The following is a 23907-nucleotide window of genomic DNA, read 5'->3' as shown; positions in this document are numbered from 1 at the left end:
CAGCTCCAGCCGGATTCCAAAGCACTGGGGACCCTGGACAAGAGGTTTCCTTGGCCTAGGAAAGAATCACACCACTCTTTTGTCTCTTCAATTGATTGATACTTTACTACCCCATGCCCGCCTTCCTTATTCCTCAGGGCCCTCAAGGGCCAAGGCCAACTCCCCCTTCCAACTGCCTGGCTCCCCCCCCCCCCCCAGTACCCTAGAATAGCTCCTGCTCCTCCCCACCTCCCAACTTTGCTCCAAGACTCCTCCCCCCTCATCCCTCTCCCTATTGCATTTCCTCTCTCTCTCTCTCTTTCTCTCTCTCTCTCTCTACCTCTCAGTTTAGTCTCCCACTGGATCCTGGCCGCAGCCTTTCCCAATTCCCTTCCAGGCTGCATTCTCTCTCGTTTTTTAACCACTAAAGGATGAATTAGGATGGTGACACATCTAAGCCTGAAAGAAAAACTTAAGCATAGGTAGGAACAGAAGATGGGGAGAGTCAGAAGAAAAGCCAGGGTCTCCACCCTCCAAATCCTCCCCTACCTGAGGGCCAGGCTGACAATTCAGCTTCAGGGAGCATCACGCGCGCGCGCGCACACACACACACACACACACACACACACACACACACACACACACATACCACCACCACCCCTCACTCCAGCTCCCTCTCCAGCCCCAGCCCCCCCAGGACCCACTGGTCTCCAGGCAACGGCACAAAGGGAAAGTGGAGAGAAGGGCTTGGGAAGCCCAGGCAGAGCTAGAGCTAACTGTAACTCAATCTACCCAGTACCTGGCCCGGACCTGGGGGGGTGGGGGAAGGTAACTGCAGAGAAGGTGATATAGTGAAGAGGAAGAAAAGGGGCAGCGGATGGAAAATGTGGCTCCAACCAGAATAGGCCTGGTTAGTCCAGGAGTTACTAAGGAAAAATGACTCCAATGCACCCCAGAGAAAACCAAGAGGCACAAAGGAAAGTATAGTGTGCCCCCAAGGGAAACAGAGGAGGTGCCAGGAGACTCAGGAGAGAAGGGAAAGATGAGATGCCCGCACGAAAACGAAGAGGCACGGAGGAGAGGGTGCAAGTTCTCTGAACGGGAAATGGAGGACGCATCGGTGACACAGGAAGGACAGGGCAGAGAATGGGTTCTGCCCATGCGGAACTGGAGTCTTCTTGTCCTGGAGCTGGGCAGGATGGCAGAGGGATCCCAGGACCAGGACTCAGAGTGGGACGGAGGCCCACAGAGGGGACAACCTTGAAATTCCTCCCGCCTACCTTTAGCCAGGCTGCTGGGTGTCCTGCAGAGCCTTGCCTCCCTCTAGTGGCCAGAGCTTTCCACAGCCCCTAGTGTTCAAAGCAGAGGGGTGTGTGTGTGTGTGTGTGTGTGTGTGTGTGTGTGTGTGTCCTGTGGTTCCTGGGTTCCCATCTCAGTGCTGAGCCTTCACAGGAGCTGAAGAGTTGTGTATCTTCAGCCACCCACTGGCACCCTACTTGCAGGCTGACTCAGCAGCGGGGGAGTTTTAGCCTGTTGGGCACTACAGCTCCTGAATGTCCAGTTGACTGGAAGCTTTTCCTCAGGCCCCCTTCTGCAGCCCCTGGTACATCCCTCCCTCCCCGTTGCCCACCTCCCAGGGAACCATGGCCATGCCATGCTGTTCTGTCCCAGAAGCGTCCAGGATTTGGTTTGGAGAGGCCCACTATGGGAGCTGCTCTGGTTCACCTTCCTCTGTCAAGGCTCTTTGGCAATCTAAAAACACTTTGGCCACCTTTTCCCAAAACACATTTTTGGTGATTTTAAGAATTCCTGCACCAGATTAAGAACTGCTCATTTATGCCCTAACCGGTTTGGTTCAGTGGATAGAGCATCGGCCTGCGAACTGAAAGGTCCCAGGTTCGATTCTGGTCAAGGGCATGTACATTGGTTGCGGGCACATCCCCAGTTGGGGGTGTGCAAAAGGCAGCTGATCGACATTTCTCTCTTATGGATATTTCCAACTCTCTATCCCTTTCCCTTCCTCTCTGTAAAAAAATTAATAAAATATATTAGAAAAGGAAAAAAGAACTGCTCATTCAGCTGGATCCTGGGGCCAAACTTTTGCTGAGAAGGCAGGGGGAGCGTGGCCCTCACCTGGCTAGGATGGGTAGGCAATGTCATCATCTTGGCCACATTTATTTGTCTTCCTCCTCTTGTGTCCTCCCCAGCTCTGCTATCCAGTTTCACCAGCTTCCTTCCCAGGACTCCGTTTTCTCTCCCCTCGTAGGAACTACAGTCAGACTCCTCAGACACAACAACGCACTGTGATTCAGACTTTAATGGTGCTGCTCATTTCAGTGTCAGAGGTGGTGGGAACTGGAACATGGCATGGTGGGAGCAAGACATTGCTCTGGGGCAGCTGGAGAAAGAACAGGGAACACAGGGCTGGGAAGAGTTCTGGGGAAGAGTGCTGGGCGCACAGCCCCATCTCTGGCCCCAGCAGGCTTCCGTGAAGGGCTGCTACACACAAAGGAACTGCCAGCAAAGGCCCTTTTCTGTTCCCCCTCCGCATTCCAGCAAGACTTCCATCCCAGACCATCTCAGAATCTCAGCCATATGAAATACACAGCCCCCTCCTGTCAGGCCAGTGTTTGGCCCTGGAATCATGAGGAAATGATTAATCAACACAATCCATGAAAAATAAATAACACACTAAGACCTTAGGCCAGGCATGCCCAAGCAGCCAGATCCTCCCTCCACCTCCGCACCAGGCAATGCCTGGTTCATCTGCAACATGGGAAACACGTGGAACAGGCGCAAAGCACCAGTGACACATGGCCCCTCCCTGAACACCTCAGCAAGCAACCCTGATGCTCCTGTCAACAGACCCTGACCATTCTTCCACGGACCCCCTCACCACCCTCATCCTGTGGCCCGTCTTCGGGGAGAGAGGAAAGGAAGGAGACGTGAAGGGAGCGGAACCCAGAGGGGGAGAGTAGAGACAGCAGGGGTGGGACAAGCCCCGGAGCAGGGCGGTGGGTCAGCCAGGGTGTGTCTGGGGTGAGATATCACAGAGCAGGACAGGAAGGGGGTCCAGGAGGGTGGAGGGGGTCCAAGGCTCCAGGAGAGGAGAGGGCTCACAGCACGCTGGGATTGCGGAAATTGTGTCCGGCGAAGCGAGCCTCGTCTCCCAGCTCTTCCTCAATTCTGAGAGAAATGAGCCAGAAAGGAAATGTCAGGGATGCAGGAGGTCTTCAGTCTCCAAGCCCCTCACAACCCCCGGGGGGCTCCCATGTCCTGGCCCAAGTGTGGGCCTTCTCTGGCTCTCCCATGTGACCTGTGAGATCCACCCATCAGGCCAGTAGTCAAACCATCTTCAAAACTGTTCTCTGGTATGGAATGGGGGGCAAACAGAGCTTTTAACCCTGGGCCCTGGGCTCCCATCCCTCAGGTTCCCTCACCTCATGAGCTGGTTGTACTTAGCCAGACGCTCAGAACGGCATGGGGCGCCAGTCTTAATCTGAAACATCAGGAAAGATAAGCAGCTCAGTGGCTGCCCCTTCATTTCTTTAAAGGAAACGTGCACTCCCTTGAAATTCCCCTGACACCCTCAGACCCCTGGAAGGAGAGGCCTGCCTGAGCCTAGGACCCACCAATCGCACAGAGGCGTCCCTTGCTCTCACCTGGCCTGTGCACAGCCCCACCACCAGGTCTGCGATGAAGGTGTCCTCAGTCTCTCCGGAGCGGTGACTCACCATGACCCCCCAGCCGTTCTCCTGGGCCAGCTTGCACCTGTATCACACACCAGCTTTGACCCCGCCCCTCACACTGGGCCCTCTCCTCCCAGCCCCAACGTTGGTCTGTGTTCAGAAACATCTGGAGGGAAGTTGTCTGAGAGGGAAGCAGAGCATCTGTTCGGAACCCAGAGGGAGCAGAACTGAGGGCTGTGAAGGTGACTCCAGGTTCCCTGCTCCCTTCAGCATCTGTGGGCGGGATTAGGGGTAGAGCCCTTTGCAAGAGGGGTCCTGGGAGGGGCTGAGCAGGAGAGAACCAGGAGGCACTCACGCTTGGATAGCTTCAGTGACTGAGCCGATCTGGTTGACCTTGAGTAGCAGACAGTTGCAGGCCTTTTCTTCCAGGGCCCGCTCGATACGCTTAGGGTTGGTCACTGTCAGGTCATCACCCACAATCTGTATCCCTACATTGGCTGTGAACTTCGACCAGGCAGCCCAGTCATCCTGGTCAAAGGGGTCCTCAATGGAGACCACTGCAGGGAGAGGGGTGAAGGGGCTGTTGATCTTCTCTGGGACTCTGTACCAGGCAGGAACCTCACACACACATACTTTGATTCCCTGAAATAGCCAGATGCCCTGATTAACTGAGCTGCTCCTCCTTGCTTCCCCCATCCCCAATTAAGCCTGCCCTAACGGAGTCTCATCTTGATTCATTCACAAACTTGCAAAAAACAAGGGTTCCGAGTCTTTCTCACAACCTATCTGCATTTTCATATTTTTGCTACCAGGAAGTCCTTCCTCATTACTCATCATCATCCTTCATTCTGCAATTCATATCTAAAGCTCTGGAAGAACTGAAGGATCATTCAGTTCCTCATCAGCCTTCTGTTCTATTCACACATGACTTCCAGCTCCATTCAGCATCCACAATTTAATCTATCAGAAATACTGAAATGGCTGGCTCCTGGCAGGCCCAATCACCTTACCATCCCTGGTTTCTTCCAAAGCCTTCCCCATGACCCCAGTAGCTTCAGAGCACATGACTTTAATGAGGAGCTGAAGCAGATGGAACAAATTCATCACAAGAACCTGCACATTTACTACATACAAAGCCCAGGCTCTGCAGGAAACTTCACCCCATCCCTGGCTCTCAGTCCTTCTTAGGATCCCGCCACCTGGCACCTCACGTAGCATCCCATAAGGTCCGGTTACCCGCCTGCTGCCCTCCCCCTGCACTCTCTTCCATGCCCCGCCTTGCTCTCACCAGGATAGTCCCTGACAAAGTCCTGGTAGAGGGATCCCAGCTGGTCCCCAGTGATGTATCGGGAGGGGTCAGCAGGAGACTTGAAATCCAAGTCATATTTGCCATCACGATAGAACTCTGAGGCAGCGACATCCATGCCAATGACAATTTTTTCTGTGTAGCCAGCCTTGTCAATGGCTTCCTTCACCAGCTCCAAGGCTGGGGATGAAACAGTGAGATTGTTAGCAGGAAGGGCAGACAAGGAGGAAGGAGGGAAAGGAAGAAATGAAGGGCAGTGGTAGAGCACTTGCTAAGGAGGAGGCTGGCTAAGGTTCCAGTCAGGGTTATCTCCAGGTCTGGGAAGAGCAGGCCATCTTCCAGGAAGGCAGAGGATGCCTTCTGTTAATAACAGTGTTGTTTTGTTGTTGTTGTTTTAATATATTTTTATTGATTTTAGAGAGGAAGGGAGAGGGATAGAGATATAGAAACATCAATGATGAGAGAGAATCATTGATTGGCTGCCTCCTGCACACCCCCTACTGGGGATTGAGCCCACAACCTAGGCATGTGTCCTTGGCCCAAATCGAACCCAAGACCCTTCAGTCTGCAAGCAGATGCTCTATCCACTGAGCCAAACCGGCTAGGGCAACAGTGTTTTTAAATCACTTATTCGGCCGAAACAGGTTTGGCTCAGTGGTAGAGCGTCGGTCTGCGGACTGAAAGGTCCCAGGTTCGATTCCGGTCAAGGGCATGTACATTGGTTGCGGGCACATCCCCGGTAGGGGGTGTGCAAGAGGCAGCTGGTTGATGTTTCTCTCTCATCGACGTTTCTAGCTCTCTATCCCTCTCTCCTCTTCTCTGTAAAAAAAATCAATAAAATATATTTAATAAATAAATAAATAAATCACTTATTCGGACTAACTATGCTTCACATATCTGATCTCATTTAATCCTCACAATAATGCTATGAAGTAGATACTGTTATTAGTGTTCCCATGTTACAGATAAGAAAGACAGAGCATGGCCTGGCCGGTGTTGCTCAGTGGTTGAGCATCAACTTAGGTTCAATTCCAGGTCAGGGCACATGCCCAGGTTGCCAGCTCGATTCCCAGTAGCAGGCGTGCAGGAGGCAGCTGATCAATGATTCTTTCATCATTAATGTTTCTCTCTATCCTTCTCCCTTCCTCTCTGAAATCAATAAAAATATTTTTTTTAAAGACAAAGCATGGACAAAATAAGTAAGAAAGATCACCAGCCAGTAAGTCTTCAAATCAAAGTTCAAAGGCAGGCAGTTTTAGCCTCAGAACCTGAACTCTCAGCCACCACCAGTTTTGGGTTTTGTTTCTATTCTCTACACAGTTTCTCCCAGGGCAGGAAAAAGTTAGAGATCCTCAAGGCCTACGAGGTTGGGGTGAGAATGGGATAGATTTAGAATAGATTACCTCGAGTTTGGTATATCTCATCCAACTGAGAACCCTAAGGAGTTAAAGGCTGGCATGGATCTCACAGGAGACCTGACCACCTTCCAGCATTCCCAGGGGCTCCAGCAAGAACTCCTAGTCGCTAAGGAGCCTGGCTGGGCAGGTGAGGACTGTTCTTCCAGGCCTGCATGTGAATTTGCCAGGCCCTCTGCAGCTAGCAGGAGTCAAGGACCATCACCTATACTCCTCAGGACATGGTTGAGTATGTGGCCCTTCCCAATGGCCCAGGATGAAGTGCGACTCAGCGCTGGGAGTGAGGGTCCTGGGCTCACCCTCACTGTTCTCCAGGATGTTGGGGGCAAATCCGCCTTCATCTCCCACGTTGGTGGCATCCTTGCCATACTTGTCCTTGATGACCCCCTTGAGCGTGTGGTAGACCTCCGCCCCAAGCTGCATGGCATCACGAAAGCTCTCGGCACCCACCGGGAGTATCATAAACTCCTGCATGGCCAGCTTGTTCCCAGCATGGGAGCCACCATTGATCACGTTGAAGGCCTGGGAGCCACAGACCAGACAGTCACTGAGCATTTTCCTTTCTGCCCCTGGGAGCATCCACCCAACATCCCAAATTCCCCCCCAGCTCCCCAGACTCCGAGTCTCATGTCCCCATCCTTTCTCTTTAGCTACCCCAACTTCCTATCTTCCCATCCATCTTCACAAGGTTTCATGCTCCCCGGACCCCACCCCTGGGAGAGGCACAGGCATGGCGGGCTGCTCACCGGCACAGGCAGGATGAGGTCTGAGTTCCCGGCCAGCTGAGCAATGTGGCGATACAGTGGCAATTCCCGCTCAGCTGCCCCTGCCTTACACACGGCCAAGGACACACCCAGGATGGCATTCGCCCCAAACTTGGCTGGGAGATGACAGGAGAAGGCACTAAGCAAAAATGTCCCCTTCCTCTTCTAGCCCTGACACCACGTATACTCCCCGAAGGAGGCAATAAAGGAGACCCTCTTCTCCTCCCTCCTTAGTCCATTCTCTCCTGAAATAGCAGATTTGGAGCGAGGTGACCGGAAAGGGCAGAGAGCTGTATGTATTTCTAAACATCCAAGATCAGACTATCTCACACCAACTCCCTCCCCTCCATGCTGCAAAGAAATTCTTCCTCCATCTAATGGTCTAATGTCTCTCTCTCTCTCTCACACACACACACACACACACACACACACACACACACACACACACCATAGTTAACTCACCTTCTCCTGCTCTGGTTTTGGGGACAGGATGAAAAGTCCACCCTCAGGAAGCTCCCACAGCAGCACTGGCTCCTTCAATTCTCTCTGCTCCACGCATCCCCACCCTCGGCCTCCCCACTTTCTCCTGACCCCTGCTTACATTTGTTCTCTGTCCCATCCAGCTCCAACATCAGGTTGTCCAGCTTCTCCTGCTCCACCACGGACAGCCCCTGCAGGCAGAGCCACCATCACCCAGGGCCAGCATGGAGGCTGGGCCCCAAGACCCAGGCCCCCTCACACAGGTTCACAGCCAGCCAGGGACCAACCAGGTTCCTGTGACAGCGGCCTGTCTGGACCAGGGGGCCTGACCCCCATGGGAGCAGACAACAGTGAGGGGTCATCTTCCCACCCTTCCCTTAGTAACCATGCCTCCCCCCACCCTTTCCCTCCTCCTCTGGCCCAGGATTCTTTCTCCTGCCATCCCCAGCGGAGAGTGAGCCTCACTGAGCTGATGAGAGCTGGTGCAATGGTTGTGTTGATGTGATCCACTGCCTTCAGGACACCTGAGGAGAGGCAAAGAGGCCAGGCTGGGTCAGGCTGGGAGGGGCCAGAAGGGAGGAGGAGGAGGCAAGAAAAGACTTAGGGACTGCTGTGAGGTCAGAATATAAAGCTGAGGGGTGGGAAGGCTGGGGAAGGAGAGAAGCCTCACCTTTGCCTAAGTAACGCTGTTTGTCCCCATCCCGTAGCTCCAGGGCTTCATAAATCCCAGTGGAGGCTCCACTGGGAACCGCGGCCCTGAAAAGACCTGGGAGAAGAACATGGAGTGAGGAGGGAGAGGAACATAGAGTGAGGAGGAAGAAAGACACCAGGGACCAGGGATCCCTTAGCCCCCAGCTCTGAACTCCTGCCTGTCACATCCAGCCCTTTCCCCCACACTGCTTCCTAATACACCAACATACACACACACCTCCCTAATACACACACATGTACACACTGCTTCCTAATACACCAACATACACACACACCTCCCTAATATACACACACATGTACACACTGCTCCCTAATACACCAACATACACACACACACCTCCCTAATATACACACACATGTACACACTGCTTCCTAATACACCAACATACACACACACCTCCCTAATACACACACATGTACACACTGCTCCCTAATACACCAACATACACACACACCTCCCTAATATACACACACATGTCCACACTGCTCCCTAATACACCAACATACACACACATCTCCCTAATATACACACACATGTACACACTGCTCCCTAATACACCAACATGCACACACACACACCTCCCTAATTCACCCACATATGTCCACACTGCTCCCTAATACACCAACATACACACACACCTCCCTAATTCACCCACATATGTGCACACTGCTCCCTAATACACACATACTATTCCTAACACACACACACACACACTGCTCCCTAATATACACACATATATACACACTGCTCCTAATATACACACAGACACATACACAGCTCCCTAATACACAACTACTTCCTAAAACACACATACACACTGCTCCTAATACATACACACACACATACACACTGCTCCTAATACATACACACACATACACACAGCTCCCCAATAATAATAATAATACACACACTGTTCCTAATACACACAGAGAGATACACACAGCTCCCTAATGCACAACTACTCCCTAATCCACATACACACACACTGCATATGCGCGCGCATATGTGCGCGCTTGCACACACACACACACACACACACACACACACACACATAAAAGCAAGGGCCTCCTTATCCACCCAACTGAGTTCCCACATGCACCAGTGGGAACCCAAAGAAATGCAGTTATGCACTCCTTTGCTCACACACAGGTGCATACACAAACATGCAGGGGCAGAGCATGTGTCATACACTAAACTAGAACAGGAGGCCTGCCTACCCTGGCTCCCCTGGACAACAGCATCCAACCCCCACAATCCAAGCCTGAGCCTGACCAGCACCCCATCCCTGCTGGGAATCAAGGGAGCTTCCCCTTAGGCCAGGGCAAACGCAGCACTGAGGGGTGGGGTGCGGTTGAGGTGGGGTTGGGGTGAGGGCTGGGCTCGGTCCGGGCCAGCTCAGTACCTCTGGCAGTGTAGAGATCCACCTCCACAGTGGGGTTTCCACGGGAGTCTAAGATCTCCCGGGCCCAGATCTTCGTTATCGACATGATGGCTGGGATCTCCTTGGGTGGAAGGGAAGTAAAGGAGAAAGGTAAGAGGCTTAGAGGGGTGGAGCCTGAGATGGTGGGCGGGGCCAGAGGCTAGGGAGGATGGGAAAAGGGTTACCGCAGTGGGTGGGGGTGGGGAGGGGCAGGCCGCTACCACAGGCTGCAGAGGGGATCCCCCCACCCCTTCCAGGGGGATAGGAGAAGGTCAATGCAGTGAGGAAGGGGAGGTCACTGCAGTGCGGGGCAGGGTAAGAGCCACCTCTGAGGCGGGAGGACACCGCAGTGAGGGGGAGGGGGCCGCGGTTCCCTCTCCCCTCCGCAGCTTGGGCAGCCGGCTGGGGGGGTTCGCCCGGACCTCCTCAGGGAGGAATGGCTGCCAGGCTTGCCTTTCTCCTTGGAGCCACCAAGAGGGTGGGCAGTCTGCACAGCTGAAGCCTTCACTCAAAGCCCTGTCCCACCCAACTTAACACCCAGCCCCCACGCCCAGGACCCAATCTCCCAAACGTGCGTCCCTCTCCCACCGATGCACGGTGCAGAGGTCTGGAGAGGGTCCTAGGAAAGCCCTCCGGCCCTGGGGGTCTCAGCGGGGAGGGAGGAGGAGGAGAGACCCGAGCGGTGAGGCCGGGATGGGCCCTTCCTCCCGCCGCCCCAAGACAGATCCTCCCCTCCGGCCCGGCGCGCAGTGGGGAGGAGGGGGCGAGGGAGTCTAGACTCAGAGGATGCTTCGGAAGGGGAGGAAGACAACCCTTAGCAGCAAAGCCAGGAGGACGTGCAGGATAAAAATGCACAGCCGGATGCGTGTGATGGGGGGGGGGGGGGGGGAGGGAGAAAGACCCCAAACTTAATGTCCACAGGAGCGGAGATGCAGCGGGACAGGCCAGAGTGGAGAAGGGTTGGAGCCCAAATGAGAAGGAGTCGAGCGGAGCGGGAAGGCAGGGCAGGAGGGAGCGGGGAGGCGCGGGGAGGAGCAGGTGCGCAGCGCCCGGGAGAGATGCGCGCGGCCAGGGGAGCTAGCGGGGGCGCAGGGCCGGGCACAGGCCCGAGGGACGCAGGGCCGGGGAGGGCTTCACCTCGGTGCTGCAGACTCAGCCGGTGGCGGTGGCGGTGGCAGTGGCGGCGGCGGCGGCGCAGAGAGAGCGGGAGTGGCGGCGGCGGTGGCGCCTGCGGCTCCGGGCGGCGGGCGGGGGGTGGGAGGGGGGCCGGCACCGATAGGGCCGGGCGGGCGCATGTGACCTGGAGCCCCCGTGAGTCAGGAGCCTCGGGCAGAGGCGCATGGAGGAGTGCGGGTGGGGGGCCGGTGGGGGCCGATGGGGGTGCAGTGGGGGAATGGGAGGGGGAAAGTGATGCGTGAGGGACTGGAGACAACCCAGAGCCTGCCTTTTCCAGCGCCCACGCACGCTGCTGCCCACGACCCGACCCCCTGGAAAGTAACTGGCACAGCCGCAGAGTAATCTGATTCCTGAGGTCCGCCACAGCCAGGAAAGCCCGCGATAGGCTCTCCCGTACCCGGTCAAGTCACAAAAGTATCAAAATATCTCTTTATTCGAAAACTGAGCTGTTCCGCAGGCAACTGGATCTGCCTGAAGATGCCCACTTCTAGGCTACAGGCAGAGCTCGAGCCCACCCACCCCTCTGCCCAGGTGCCCACAGAGCCTGGGCGGCAGGGCAGGCTGTGATGAACCCCAGGTCAGGGCTGAGAGGTCAGCCGCTGTCTCCGGATGAGGGCGTGCCTGTGGTGGGTCCTGCCAATGGAAGCTTCTCAGGTCTTGGGGGCCGGTGTCTTTGATCCCCTGGAGGAAGGAACAGAAGTAAACCCTCTGGGCCCACTGCATTCCCACTGCGGCCTCTGCCCCCATCTATGCCCAGCTGCTACATTTCCCTGGGCTCATCTGCTCAGCGCCTCTGCCTCACCCTGCCCTCCTTTCTCCCCCTACCCCGTGTCCTGTTATTTTTAGTTTCAGATTTTTAGTGCAGGCTCTTGCTCTGCTGCCTTCTCTCCTAGGCCCAGCTGCATTCCTCATACACCACCACCACCTCTCCCCCTCCCACCACCACCACCTTGCTGCAGCCCTGGCCTTCGCAGCTGATCCTCTTTAGCTCAGTTATGGCTGCCACCTCACACCAACAGCTATGCCTCCCTCCCCAATTCTTTTCACGTATTCTTCCAGCTTCCTGATGTATCTCCTTTCCTCAGCTCCTCCTAAGTCCCGCTGGTCTTTCCTCCTCACCCTGAGACACCCCCTGACCCCTAACTCTCATCTCTCCAAGGGTTGTCTTTGATTCATCCCTTCCTCACCCACTTCCTCCCACAGCAGCTTCGCTCTCCCCCTAAGTGCCAGGCCCCTGACCTCCTCTTCCTGCCTCCCTGCTGGCTTCCTTACAATCCGTGATGGCGAGAACTGCTGCTGCAACTATGGCTGGTCCGGTCCCATATCACCCTCAGCGTCCTGCTCCTGCTCCTCCCTCATCCTCTGGCGAATCTCATTGGCCTCAGCCCGATCCTCCTCCTCAAAGAATTCCTTGTCCAGACGTTCCAGTTGTGGTATATGCACCAGGGCCTCCTGGCGGTAGTCAGTCTCATCTGTACACGGGTTGTCCAGCAGCACCAAGGCTCGAAGCTTGGGCAGGTTCTGGATCTTGGTGAGCTCCTGCAGGTTGGAGATCATGTTGCCCCTGTGGGTGCAGTCAGGAGGGGTTCATGGAATGATGATCTTGGAGGCTAGCTGCCATGAATGGAGCTTCTGGGGGACTCTCCCATGGGCTCCAGCTTCCCTAGAAGCACTGTAGATCGACCTGCCAAGCATTGCCAGATTTGCTGCAGAATTGCTGTCCTGTCCTGCTTCTGTCCTTCAAGGAATCCCTAAGTGCCATATTCTATTCCGTAATGTGTCCTATTTACCTTCTGAAGCAGCAAAGCTAGGTCACAACCCAGTCTTGTAGTTGGGAAGGAGAGGGGAATCTCCCTTGCAGGGACAGACTTCTGTGTCAATCACACCTAATCAGAGGTTAGAAGGACTTGGGACAGTGAAAAGGGACTGGGATTGAAGCTCAAGGTAATGAGTGCTGTGTCATGCTCCCCACTGGAAGGAACCTAGAGGTGAGGGTGGGCTGGGGCCTCCCAGCCTGAAGAACAAGCTTCATCTTCTAATATGTCTCCTCGAACAGTTATTTTCATGTGTTTGCTTCAAGCCTTTGTGAAATCAGGTTTAAATGTTTCCATTTTATCTCAATGGAGGTGCTGAACCTCACCCGTATTTCTCACTGGGAGCGCTGCATGCACTTGGTGCTGGACTGCCCTGTGCATTGCAGGAGGTTTAGCATCTTTGGCCCCAGAGGCACCTCCTAGTCGTTGAGACAATGCAGCTCCACTACTTTTACTTCCAAACTCCCCAGTGAACAGCCACTGAAAAGGGTCCACCATCCCTGCCTAGGCTATTGACAGGAACACAGAAGCCCCTCCACCTTCCAGACCAACGTGGCAGCGCTAATTAGCAAGAGATTGCTCCATGAATTAAATTAAGGTTGGAGTTGGGGTTCAAGGTGCAACCACCTCTCCTACTTGAAGATTCTGTTCTGTTTCCAGGGCCAGTCTTTTGTGTGCGTGTCTGTTTAAAATATATATTTATATATTGACTGCAGAGAGGAATGGAGAGATAGAAACATAAATGATGAGAGAGAATCATTGATTGGCTGCCTCCTGCATGCCCCATACTGGGGATCAGGGATCAAGCCCACAACCTGGGCATGTGCCCTGACCAGGGATCAACCGGGAACCTGAGAATCAAACAGTGACTTCCTGGTTCATAGGTTGATGCTCAGCCACTGAGCCACGCTGCCCAGCTCCATTGCCAGTATTGACTAAAGAGGCCTTGTTGACTAAGGAGGCAGTTTTCTTACATCTTTGCTTAAGGGAACACACACAAAATCTTCCATCAGGCAAGAATTGCTGAGAGAAAATCTTTGATCCTGAGTGCTTTTCTATCTAGAGATTCCCTTTCAAATATTCTCTGCTCACATCTGAGCACATCTTATGTTTTATATAAGGAAAGGAACCTTATAGGTGGGGCTCAGGATAAGAGGGACTATCTCTGGTGTCTTTAAATGTTCCTGAAACACAACACAGGAGGTGGCATATAGCACGTTCTCAGTAACTGTGGGTTGAATGCATAAGGACTTGGGGGTCTCAGGCAATAAAGATCTCAGTGTTATAATTAAGATTGTTATAATGCAGAAAAAAGTAAGGAAAGGAGGGATGAAGATCAGGATGGAGGATGAGGTGAGAATCTGAGAATGGGCTAGGATTGGGGGATTGGGACTGGGAAGAACACAGTCAAAAGCTGCTCCTAATGAGGGGAAGGAGCAAGGTGGGGCCTGGAGGTGGGTGCATACCTCAGGTTGAGGTACTGCAGTGCTTTCAGTTCCTTGGAGAAGCCAGTCAGACTGTCAATATGGTTGTCTCTAAGATGCAAGGTAGTGAGGTTCTTTAGGTTATCCAAGCCTTCCACCCTCTTCAAGAAATTCTGGGCCTAGATTCCAGGATACAGTAGATATATTGGGAGAGGGGAGAGGAATAGGGAAAGAAGAGAAGTCAGAAAGAGATGCAGCAGAAGAGGAAATCTACTAAGAGGTAGATAGGGAGGGGTCACCAGGGGAGTAGAGATGGGTAATGAGAGTAAAGAAATCCAGGAGAAACTGCCCAACCAGAGAAAGGTCAGTAGTAACTTCCTACTGACTGCTCATCCCACCAAAGCCACCTCTGATTAAGGAGGCAATGTTTTAACCCACCCTGGGTCTCAGAGCCCCACTGCTCTTCTGAGGAGAAATTACTTCAGCCCCACCCTGCAATGAGGAAGCTCAAGAGTCTAAATGGCTAGACATTTAGATGGCCTAAATGTCTTATCCTCAGTTATGGGCACATTATGCTGCTACCTCTGTCAAAGCAAACTGTTTCTGTATTACCCACACATGGTGTGTTACCGGCAATGCCAAGTGGTTAGGCCCTTGTTTGTTTTAACTTTGCTTTGCCCCAGCATCTGGCATCTCAGTAAATGATGCCAATTATCATCATGATGACAAAGTTAGTAGCTGAGCCTAGAAGCCAGGCAATCCTGGCCCCCAGCACAGTGCCGTCTTCCCTGCACCACCCACCCTCTGACCCAGGGAGCTACCAGGAAGAGGTTCTTCAGCATAGGAAGATTGATTCCTATTGTGGTTTCCAGTTGGTTCCCTCGAAGCTCCAGTGTGTGCAGGCTGATCAGCTTTTCGGGGTCCAGACCTGTCACCGAGCGGATGTGGTTCCCTGAGGAGCAGGAGGGTGTCAAGAGTGCAAAGTGCCACTCTGAAATGTTCAAAGCAGAGCCTGAGTGTCGGGAGCCTCTGCATCTTTCTCTCCAATGCCAGTTGGATATGAGGAGAGACAAGTCCACACTTAACACCTCAGGGGCCCTGGGCCAGTGTCTGGTGGTCCAGGGCCTGAAGGACTTGTCCACCCAGCAATGACTGACTAACTCTCTCTCCTTCCCCAATTCTGCTCAAATGTTAGCTTTTCAATGATGCTTGTCCTAACCCAGTGGTCGGCAAACTCATTCATCAACAGAGCCAAATATCAACAATACGATTGAAATTTCTTTTGGAGCCAAATTTTTTAAACTTAAACTTCTTCTAATGCCGCCACTTCTTCAAAATAGACTCGCCCAGGCCATGGTATTTTTGTGGAAGAGCCACACACAGGGGGCCAAAGAGCCGCATGTGGCTCACGAGCCGTAGATTGCCAACCATGGTCCTAACCAATCTGTTAGAAATTGCCACTTGTGCCTCCATTCCTTTTACCCTAATCTATTTTTCCCATAGCCCATATCTCCTTTAACTTGCTGAATGAATTTACTTATTGTGTTTGTGTTTACTGTCTGTCTCCCCCATCTAGATTGTAAGCTGCCTGAGATTGCCTCCACTACATGGAACTGCCATAATGAGTCAGAATGTGCCTGAATGAATGAGTACAAATTGCTGGGTGGCACAGCCAAGGACCACACTACTCACTGCTGTTGGCCGCAGGCTAGGAAGGAAGGAATCTGTGTAGCCCATTCCTCGGACCCACCTTTGAGATTCAGGATGCTCAGACGAGGATGAGTGATGCCCTCCGTGTCAGTGATCTGGTTATAGGCAAAGCTGGCAATCTGCAGGTAAGGCAGTTCATTCAGCTGGGCGCTCCGCAGCCGGTTGCCGTCAGCCTTGAGCCAGAGCAAGTGGGTAAGGTGATTGAGTGCGGACACGTCTGTCAGATGGTTCTCAGAAATATCCACATAACGCAGATGGATGTAGTTTCGCAGCAAGTGGATGTCTGTCAGTTCTCTAGGGGATGGAAGAGGCCATGGCTAAGGGTGAGAATCTAGCAGGGACTGGCAGAGATGCTGAAGCAGAAGGCAATATGGGGATGGCTTATGAGGGGGAGAAGAATGGGTGACAGATAGGAGTGAGGAGGAGATGAGAAGGTAGATGGATCCTTAATAGTGGCCAAGGACCTGTGTCTTTGAAGAGCTGAGACCTTACACTCAGAAGGACAAGTGAGGAAGTCTAGCAGGAATCCCACATTCCCTCTCACAGCCTCCAATCCTCAGGCCAGCCCTGAGGCAGGGAGTCCTGGGCTCCTGCAAAGTAAAGTTGACCCTTCCCTCCCATTGGTCCGGGATGCAAGAGATCCAGACTCTTAGAGAGATCCAGACTCTCAGCTGAAACTCCCAGGAATGAGGGTGAGAAAGGAGACTGGACCCTACAACCTCATTTCTCATCTTCCCCCCATCCCCCAGCTCCCTACCCCACAATGCACCTTTCTTTAACCTCCAGCTTGACATAAGCATGGGCCAATCCATTGCCGGTCTTACAGAGCAAAGAAAGCCCTTCCTTCATCATGTCCTCAGTGAGGGGGGTCGGCATCCACTGCAGGAGGAAGTGCAGTCAGGCATCCCTTTCCAGCCCAACCCTCTCTTTAGCCCTAGGACCACTCCATTTCCATGCTCTCACTTCCTCTGATAAGTCTTCCTCCTCTTTCCTGTCTTCATCCCATTCTTCTGTCTCCTTATCTTCGTCCTCCCTGTCCAGATCATCCTGGTCTGGCTCAAAATCTTCCAGATCTTCTTCATCTGACATCTTTCTTCCCTGCTGAAGGCTGGCGTCCGATCAAGCTGGGTCCTCGACCTGAGAAAGAAAGTTTCCTCAGCCCCTGCAAACCCTCAGCTCTCTCACCTCCACGATGGGGTATTGCCCCTCCCATCACCTTTGATCTCTTCCCAAGTATGCTTCTTTCCTCATCCCTATGAGCATCTCATTTTGACTCCCAACCTCCACTCCACATTTCCCATCAACGACCCCCTCTCTTTCCAGGATGCCTTTCCAGAACCCTGAGACCTTTCTGCCTTTCCCAGTGGCTCCAACTCTCCTCCAGCAGCTGTCTCCCTGCTTCCTGGACTCCCCTCCTCTTCTCCCCCCCCCCCTGCAATTCTTCTCATCTCCATTTTAAATTAAGCCGCGTCCTCCTCCACTCTTCCTTACAGACTGTCCCTTTCCCTTTCAGCCCTAAGCCCTGCTCCACTCCTGTCTTCTAACTCTTCCACCTGCTTAGCCCCCTTCCCTGTCCCTTGGGGACACCAGCCTGACAGTCTCCAATCCTCCCACCCAATCCTCCTTCACAGAAAGGGAGCGGACTCTGGCTCCGCTCAATTACAAGCAATGCTGGAGAGGCCTTGGCCCCAGTGAAAGATTGTTTTGGAAGATGGGAAAAGGGGACGGAGGCGTTGTGTATTGTTGTTATGACAACGGGGGGGGCGGGGCACTGGACTTCCGCAGTTGACAACCGTTGAGAGAGGATCCGCCACTAACTGAACTGGGTCAGTTGGTAAGTTACAAACCCACTTTCTCCAACCCAGGTACCCGGATGAGGGCCGTTAATTGGGGGGGGGGGGGGCAGAGGGGGAGGAGGGAGGGAGCAGTGGGCGGGGCTTAGAACTGTGCAGAGGTACGGGGAGGGGCGGGGCTGTCCATTACATCACCTGAGACCTTAAAGGGACAGGACATCCGCAATGCAAAGTATTGTGAATTCAAAAGAAACACAAAAGGCGGGTAAAGAGGGACAAAAATACCAAGGTAAGTGGTCTCGTTCCCCATCCCCACCTAACCCCGCCCCCATAGGTCCCGTCCATTGTTACTTTCAGGCCGACTTCGGATTGGAAGCCCAGGCCCAAAGTATCCTAGAGACCTGAGTTGGAGTCTTGACAGATCTGCAGTTTACTAGCAACTTACCTAAGACTCCACTTTCTCTGTAAAATCGGCTTAACTATACCAACTGTCGGGGACTAAGTATGAGTCTAATCTACCCTAAAGTGCTGTACAGATTGCTAACCCCAGTTTGGGAACATACTCATATCCTGAACTACAATAGTTTGGCGCAAACCTTTTGGGGAGAAAATCCAACATGTGCCCACTAAAACACTCACACAACGTTGTTATATTAAATAATCAATGGGAACTGATAAAGCCAAACCCAGGCATTCAGGCCTGTGTGACTTGTTGAAGGAGATGAAAAGAGAGAGGCTGAGTTGCAACAAATATTTGGCGCCAGACATTGTGTGAGGTGCCTTTACAAGTGATATTTAATCTCCACACCAGTCCTGTGACAGAGATATTTGAAAGAAGACCCAGGGAGGTTAATATTTATGAGACAATTCCTGCCTGGGGAAAGAAGGGCGGGTACCAATCTTGTGGAATTCTGTATAATAAGAGAGGAATATACTAATTATTCATTACGCCATGAGGCGTAACAACCGAATGTGTAATGACTGGATAACGGATCTGCAGGAGGCTGGGGCAGTGAACTACAAGCGGGCAGCGGAGAGCTACAGGAGGGGGCGGGCAGCAAGCTATGAGGGGAGGGGCAGGGGGGAGCTACAGGAGGGGGCAGGCAGCAAGCTATGAGGGGAGGGGCAGGGGGGAGCTACAGGAGGGGGCGGGCAGCAAGCTATGAGGGGAGGGGCAGGGGGGAGCTACAGGAGGGGGCGGGCAGCAAGCTATGAGGGGAGGGGCAGGGGGGAGCTACAGGAGGGTGGCAGCGACCTACTGGTACACGGATTCCTGTGCAGAGCTATCAGTCTAATTTATTTATTTTTAAATATATATTTTATTGATTTTTTTCAGAGAGGAAGGGAGAGGGATAGAGAGCTAGAAACATCGATGAGAGAGAAACATCGACCAGCTTCCTCCTGCACATCTCCCACCGGGGATGTGCCTGCAAACAAGGTACATGCCCTCGACCGGAATTGAACCCGGGACCCTTCAGTCCACAGGCCGATGCTCTATCTACTGAGCCAAACCGGTTTCCGCTATTAGTTTAATTTAAATAAAACAAAGTAAGCTATTATGTGATTAATTGTGAAATCATTCATTACAGATAGTAATCTGATGGAAAATGTGGTGGGCTGGAAATCGGAAAATATTACCTCCTGCCCTGACCAGCTGGGTAATATTGTTGACAGACAAATCTGTTTTAACATAGGTTTGTTAAGCATTCTGCACCAGGATGTGCCTACTGGGGAGGTAACAACAGTAAAATAGTGTCCCTGTCTTCAAGGGCCTTCCAGTCCAGTGACAAGGTTAAGTAAACAAGTATTAATTCAGTACAATGAAACAGATGTCACACTAATGATACCCTTCACATACAGAGCTTTTACGAAGTGCCAGGGGTCATTTTATAGTACATGTGTTTTCATAATACCCAGTGCAGAGTCCAGACAGAGGAAGCACCTTTGGGAAGGCCTGGAACAGAAAGAGCTCAGAGGCTAGGCAAGGAGAGCAGGTAGCTCTGCTGGCTGGAACGGTAGGTGCACGTAAGGGGTGAGGTAGGAACAGCAAACAGCAAGCACGCTAAGGAATGAAGACTTTATCCTGAAAGCTGTGAGGAACCATTGGGGTGTGGTTTTGTGTTTCATTGGCAAAGACTGAATCTGCACTGTGCAATGAGAGCTAGACACGCCATCCTTCTTGATGAGACACTTTCCCAGTAGCTGGTTTAAATAGAATTTCATTGGACTATAAAAGTACTAATTTAATTAAAATAAAAATAGAGAAGTGCATAAGCGGAATATGAAAGTCCATGATCTCGCCGAAACCGGCTTCGCTCAGTGGATAGAGCGACCGCCTGCGGACTGAAGGGTCCCAGTTTCGATTCCGGTCAAGGGCATGTACCTTGATTGCAGGCACATCCCTTGTGGGGGGTGTGCAAAAGGCGTCTGATTGATGTTTCTAGCTCTCTATCCCTCTCCCTTCCTCTCTAAAAAAATTCAATAAAGCATATTTTTTTTAAAAAAAGAAAGTCCATGGTCTCTCTCAGCACCACTCTCATTTTTAAATAAAGTTAATGTATTAATAAACATATTTTAAGGCCAAAACCAGTTTGGCTCAGTGGATAGAGCAGTTGCTCTGTGGACTGAGGGGTTCCAGGTTTGATTCCGGTCAGGGGCATGTACTTTGGTTGTGGGCATATCCCTTGTGGGGGGTGTGCAGGAGGCAGCTGGTCAGTGTCTCTCTCTCATCGATGTTTCTAGCTCTCTATCTCTCTCCTTTCCTTTCCTCTCTGTAAAGAAATTAATAAAATACATTTTTTTAAAAATATATTTTAAGAACAAAAGTTGTATCAATCATACATACCATTCATCAACTGGGTTATTGACATTTAATAAAATGTGTTGGACATCTTTCATGTCACTAAACATACACTGAGTGACCAGATTATTATGATCTCTGGACGCATAATAATCTGGCCACTCAGTGTATAACCTATATAATAAAAAGCTAATATGCAAATTGTCCCCTTGACCAGGAGTTCGACCAGCAAGCAGACCGGCCAACTTGCCCATGTCCTCACCACCCCCCTCCCCCCGCCAGGCTGCCCAGACCTCACCTATGCACGAATTCATGCACCGGGCTTTACACACACACACACACACACACACACACACACATATATATATATATATGTATATGTATATATTTACACACACACACTGAGTGGCCAGATTATTATTTATTATGCATTCAAAGATAATAATAATCTGGCCACTCAGTGTATATCTACCTCTATCTTTATATAGATATACTAGAGGTCTGGTGCACTGATTTGTGCACTGGTAGGGTCCACTGGCCTGACCTGCACCCTCTTTCGATCCGGGACCCCTTGGGGGATGTTGGCCTGCGGGTTTCTGCCTGATCCCCACAGGCCAGGCCGAGGGACCCCACTGGTCCATGAATCCGTGCACCTGGCTGGTTTCAGGCAAGCCTAAGGGACCCCATCAGTGCACCAGGCCTCCAGTATGCATATAAGTTCTTTGGTTAATTTCCTCACATCCTCCTCCCTTCCCCCTTTCCTCTGAGATTCATCAGTCTGTTCCATGTTTCCATGCTTATGCATTGAGTGTCTGCCCCCTGGTGGTCAATGTGTGACATAACTACTGGTCAAATGGTCGAACAGTCATTTAGGCATATATATATATATATATATATATATATATATATATATATATATTTCAGAGAGGAAGGAAGAGGGAGAGAGAGATAGAAACATCAATGATAAGAAAGAATCATTGATTGGCTGCCTTTTGCACCCCCATTTCACTGGAGATTGAGCCTACAAGCTAGACATGTGCTCTTGACTGGAATCGAACCTGGGAGCCTTCGGTCTGCCGGATGACACTCTATCCACTGAGCCAAACTGGCCAGGGCAACCTCTTTCTTTTTTATAGTGCCTAGTCTTCCATTCTATGGATATACAGTAATTATTATATTATTCCCTATATGGATATTAACTCAAAAAATTATCTAAATTATAAACAATGCTGTAATAAAAAATCCTCATAGATATATCCTTACTCTTCTGCATAAGTACTCTGTAACAGTACTTTTTAAATTGTAATGTGCATTGGAATTGCCTGAGTATCAGATTAAAATGTGGCTTCTGACCCTGCAAGTGATGCCAGTGCTGCTTGTCCACAGAACACACACTGAGTAACATGGCTCTGTGGGATACAGTCTTAGAGGGTACAACTTCTGGGTCAGAGGGTATGTACTTAACTTTGCCAATCATAATAGGTTGAAAAATAGATATGTCACTATTTTATTTATTTTTAATGTATATTTTTATTGATTTCAGAGAAGGAGAGGGAAAGAGAGATAGAAACATCAATGATGAGAAAGAATCAGTGATCAGCTGCCTCCTGCACAACCCCACTGGGGATTGAGCCTGAAACCGAAGTACATGCCCTTGACCAGAATTGAACCTGCCACCCTTCAGTTTGAAGGCCACTTAGATATATCAGCCAGGCAGTAGAGGTAGAGGGAGATTGAAACATCAATGATGAGAGAGAATTACTGATTGGCTGCCTCCTGCATGTCCCCTACTGGGGATTGAGCTCACAAACTGACCACGTGCCCTTGACCAGAATGGAACCTGGGACCCTTCAGTCTGCAGGCCCATATTCTATCCACTGAACCAAACTGTCTAGGGCAAGTTTACATTTTTTATTATTGCTGAGGTTGTTTCTTTTTTAAATGTACATGTATTTGTTTATATTTATTTTACAAATTGCCTTTTCATATCCTTTTTCATGTTCCTGGTATGTCATTAATGTTTTAAGTCAATTTGTTACTCTTTTTGATTTTGATATTAACTGTGGCAGAAACTGCCTCTTGCCTATGTGATATTCATTCTTCCCTTTTTTCTCCCTCTCAGAATTGTTCATTAATATATAACTAACATACCATAAAATCCACTCATTTAAAATGTACAAGTCAATGGCTTTTAATATGTTCAGTGTTGTGCAACCATCACCACAATTAAATTTAGAACATTTTCATTACCCCAAAAAGAAGCCCTCTACGCCTTAGCCATCATGTTCCAATCCTCCCTTCCACTCCTACTCCTGGCAACCACTAATCCCCTTCTGTCTCTATAGATTTGACTATTTTTTACACTTTATGTAAATGAACTCATACAACACATGGTTCTTTATGACTGGCTTCTTTCACTTGGTATGTTTTCAAGGTTCATCCAGGTTGTAGTCCATATCAGTATTTCATCTCTTTTAATTGTTGAACAATATTTCATTGTATGGTTTTTAGTTTTAAATTTATCTGAAATAATTTTTGTGCATAGTGTGAGGTAGGGATCTAACATTTTCCCAAAAAGGAAGTCAGTTTTCCCAACACCATTCATTGATCAATCCCATCCTTCCCTATTGATTTGAAATGCCATCTTTATCATTATCTATCATTATATATACAATTTCTGAACTATTATTTTCCATTGATCTATATATGTCTGGCTATTTCTGCTTTAGTACCACACTCTTTTAGCTATTGATTTTTTCTGTATATCTCTCTCTATATAAAAGGCTAATATGCAATGTGTCCCCTAGGGAGTTCAACTGGGAGACTGGGAGTTTGATCACTTGCTATGAAGTGCACTGACTACCCAGGGTCAGTATGTAACGAAGGAGGGCCCCAGCCTGCAGCAGGAGGCCCTGATCCTCCCTGATCGCCAGCCAGCCTAGGGACCCTACCCATGCATGCACTGTGTGCACCAGGCCTCTAGTCTATATACACTGAGTGGCCAGGTTATTATGACCTCTGAATGCATAATAATCTGGCCACTCAGTGTGAATATATATGTATATATATATTAGAGGCCTGGTGCATGAAATCGTGCATTGTGGGGTCTAGCCAGCCTGGCCAAGGGGAGGGGACATGGGCGGTTGGCCATCCCCAGTTAGGATTCACTAGAAAGAAGTAGATGTCTTAAAGGAATGTTTCCTTTAGGTGGAAAAAAAAAAAATTTACCGTATTTTCCGGCGTATAAGACAACTTTTGAAACGAAAAAAAGTCAACTGAAAATCGGAGGCAAAAGACCAAAATTGCACAAAAATTACCTGCAGATCTTGACGGCAAAGTAAGTCTTTTCTTTGAAGTGGGGGGTAGTCTTATACAGCGAATATAGGCCTAAACCTATGTTTTAACTGTAAAATTAGGGGGTCGTC

At 50.8% G+C, this 23907-nt stretch overlaps 2 protein-coding genes across 4 annotated transcripts; both read right to left on the bottom strand.

Annotated features, from left to right (window-relative positions):
* Positions 1 to 2277: 2277 nt before the first annotated feature.
* ENO2 (enolase 2) lies at positions 2278 to 10982 on the bottom strand. Of its 2 annotated transcripts, none has more exons than XM_036457963.2 (12): positions 10903 to 10982; positions 9748 to 9847; positions 8304 to 8399; positions 8099 to 8157; positions 7755 to 7824; positions 7136 to 7269; positions 6689 to 6911; positions 4957 to 5154; positions 4024 to 4225; positions 3642 to 3750; positions 3420 to 3478; positions 2278 to 3165 (listed from the first exon to the last, which is right to left on the bottom strand). In XM_036457963.2, the coding sequence occupies exons 2-12, from the start codon at positions 9830 to 9832 to the stop codon at positions 3096 to 3098; spliced, it is 1305 nt and encodes a 434-aa protein (XP_036313856.1). In that variant the 5' UTR covers positions 9833 to 9847; positions 10903 to 10982; the 3' UTR covers positions 2278 to 3095. The 2 variants fall into 2 exon arrangements, with proteins under 2 accessions (XP_036313856.1, XP_045443660.1); XM_045587704.1 differs by having other exon boundaries at positions 10899 to 10963.
* A 374-nt stretch (positions 10983 to 11356) lies between these two features.
* On the bottom strand, positions 11357 to 17760 carry LRRC23 (leucine rich repeat containing 23). 2 transcript variants are annotated; one of them, XM_036457967.2, is made up of 8 exons: positions 17504 to 17760; positions 16853 to 17026; positions 16659 to 16768; positions 15930 to 16183; positions 15001 to 15131; positions 14222 to 14358; positions 12216 to 12505; positions 11357 to 11622 (listed from the first exon to the last, which is right to left on the bottom strand). In XM_036457967.2, exons 2-7 carry the CDS (start codon positions 16976 to 16978, stop codon positions 12244 to 12246), a joined length of 1020 nt encoding a protein of 339 aa, XP_036313860.1. In that variant the 5' UTR covers positions 16979 to 17026; positions 17504 to 17760; the 3' UTR covers positions 11357 to 11622; positions 12216 to 12243. The 2 variants fall into 2 exon arrangements, with proteins under 2 accessions (XP_036313860.1, XP_045443661.1); XM_045587705.1 differs by having other exon boundaries at positions 17553 to 17760.
* Positions 17761 to 23907: the final 6147 nt, after the last annotated feature.

This window comes from Pipistrellus kuhlii, unplaced genomic scaffold (assembly GCF_014108245.1).
Source record: "Pipistrellus kuhlii isolate mPipKuh1 unplaced genomic scaffold, mPipKuh1.p scaffold_m20_p_3, whole genome shotgun sequence".
Lineage (NCBI taxonomy): Eukaryota > Metazoa > Chordata > Mammalia > Chiroptera > Vespertilionidae > Pipistrellus > Pipistrellus kuhlii.
The sequence above is the reverse complement of the archived record's forward strand: the minus strand, read 5'-3'. Positions and strand labels throughout refer to the sequence as shown.

Bases quoted from the DNA above. Each gene is read 5' to 3' on its own strand.
- ENO2 (XM_036457963.2), bottom strand. From the start codon at position 9,832: ATGTCGATAACGAAGATCTGGGCCCGGGAGATCTTAGACTCCCGTGGA. The intron at 5,155-6,688 runs GTGAGCCCAGGA...TTTCATCCCCAG, and splicing joins CATCCTGGAGAACAGTGAGG to CCTTGGAGCTGGTGAAGGAA. The intron at 4,226-4,956 runs GTGAGAGCAAGG...CTCTCCCTGCAG, and splicing joins CTTTGTCAGGGACTATCCTG to TGGTCTCCATTGAGGACCCC.
- LRRC23 (XM_036457967.2), bottom strand. From the start codon at position 16,978: ATGTCAGATGAAGAAGATCTGGAAGATTTTGAGCCAGACCAGGATGAT. The intron at 15,132-15,929 runs GTGGGTCCGAGG...CCTGCTCCTCAG, and splicing joins GAGCATCCTGAATCTCAAAG to GGAACCACATCCGCTCGGTG. The intron at 14,359-15,000 runs GTAGCTCCCTGG...CCTGGAATCTAG, and splicing joins TGCTGAAGAACCTCTTCCTG to GCCCAGAATTTCTTGAAGAG.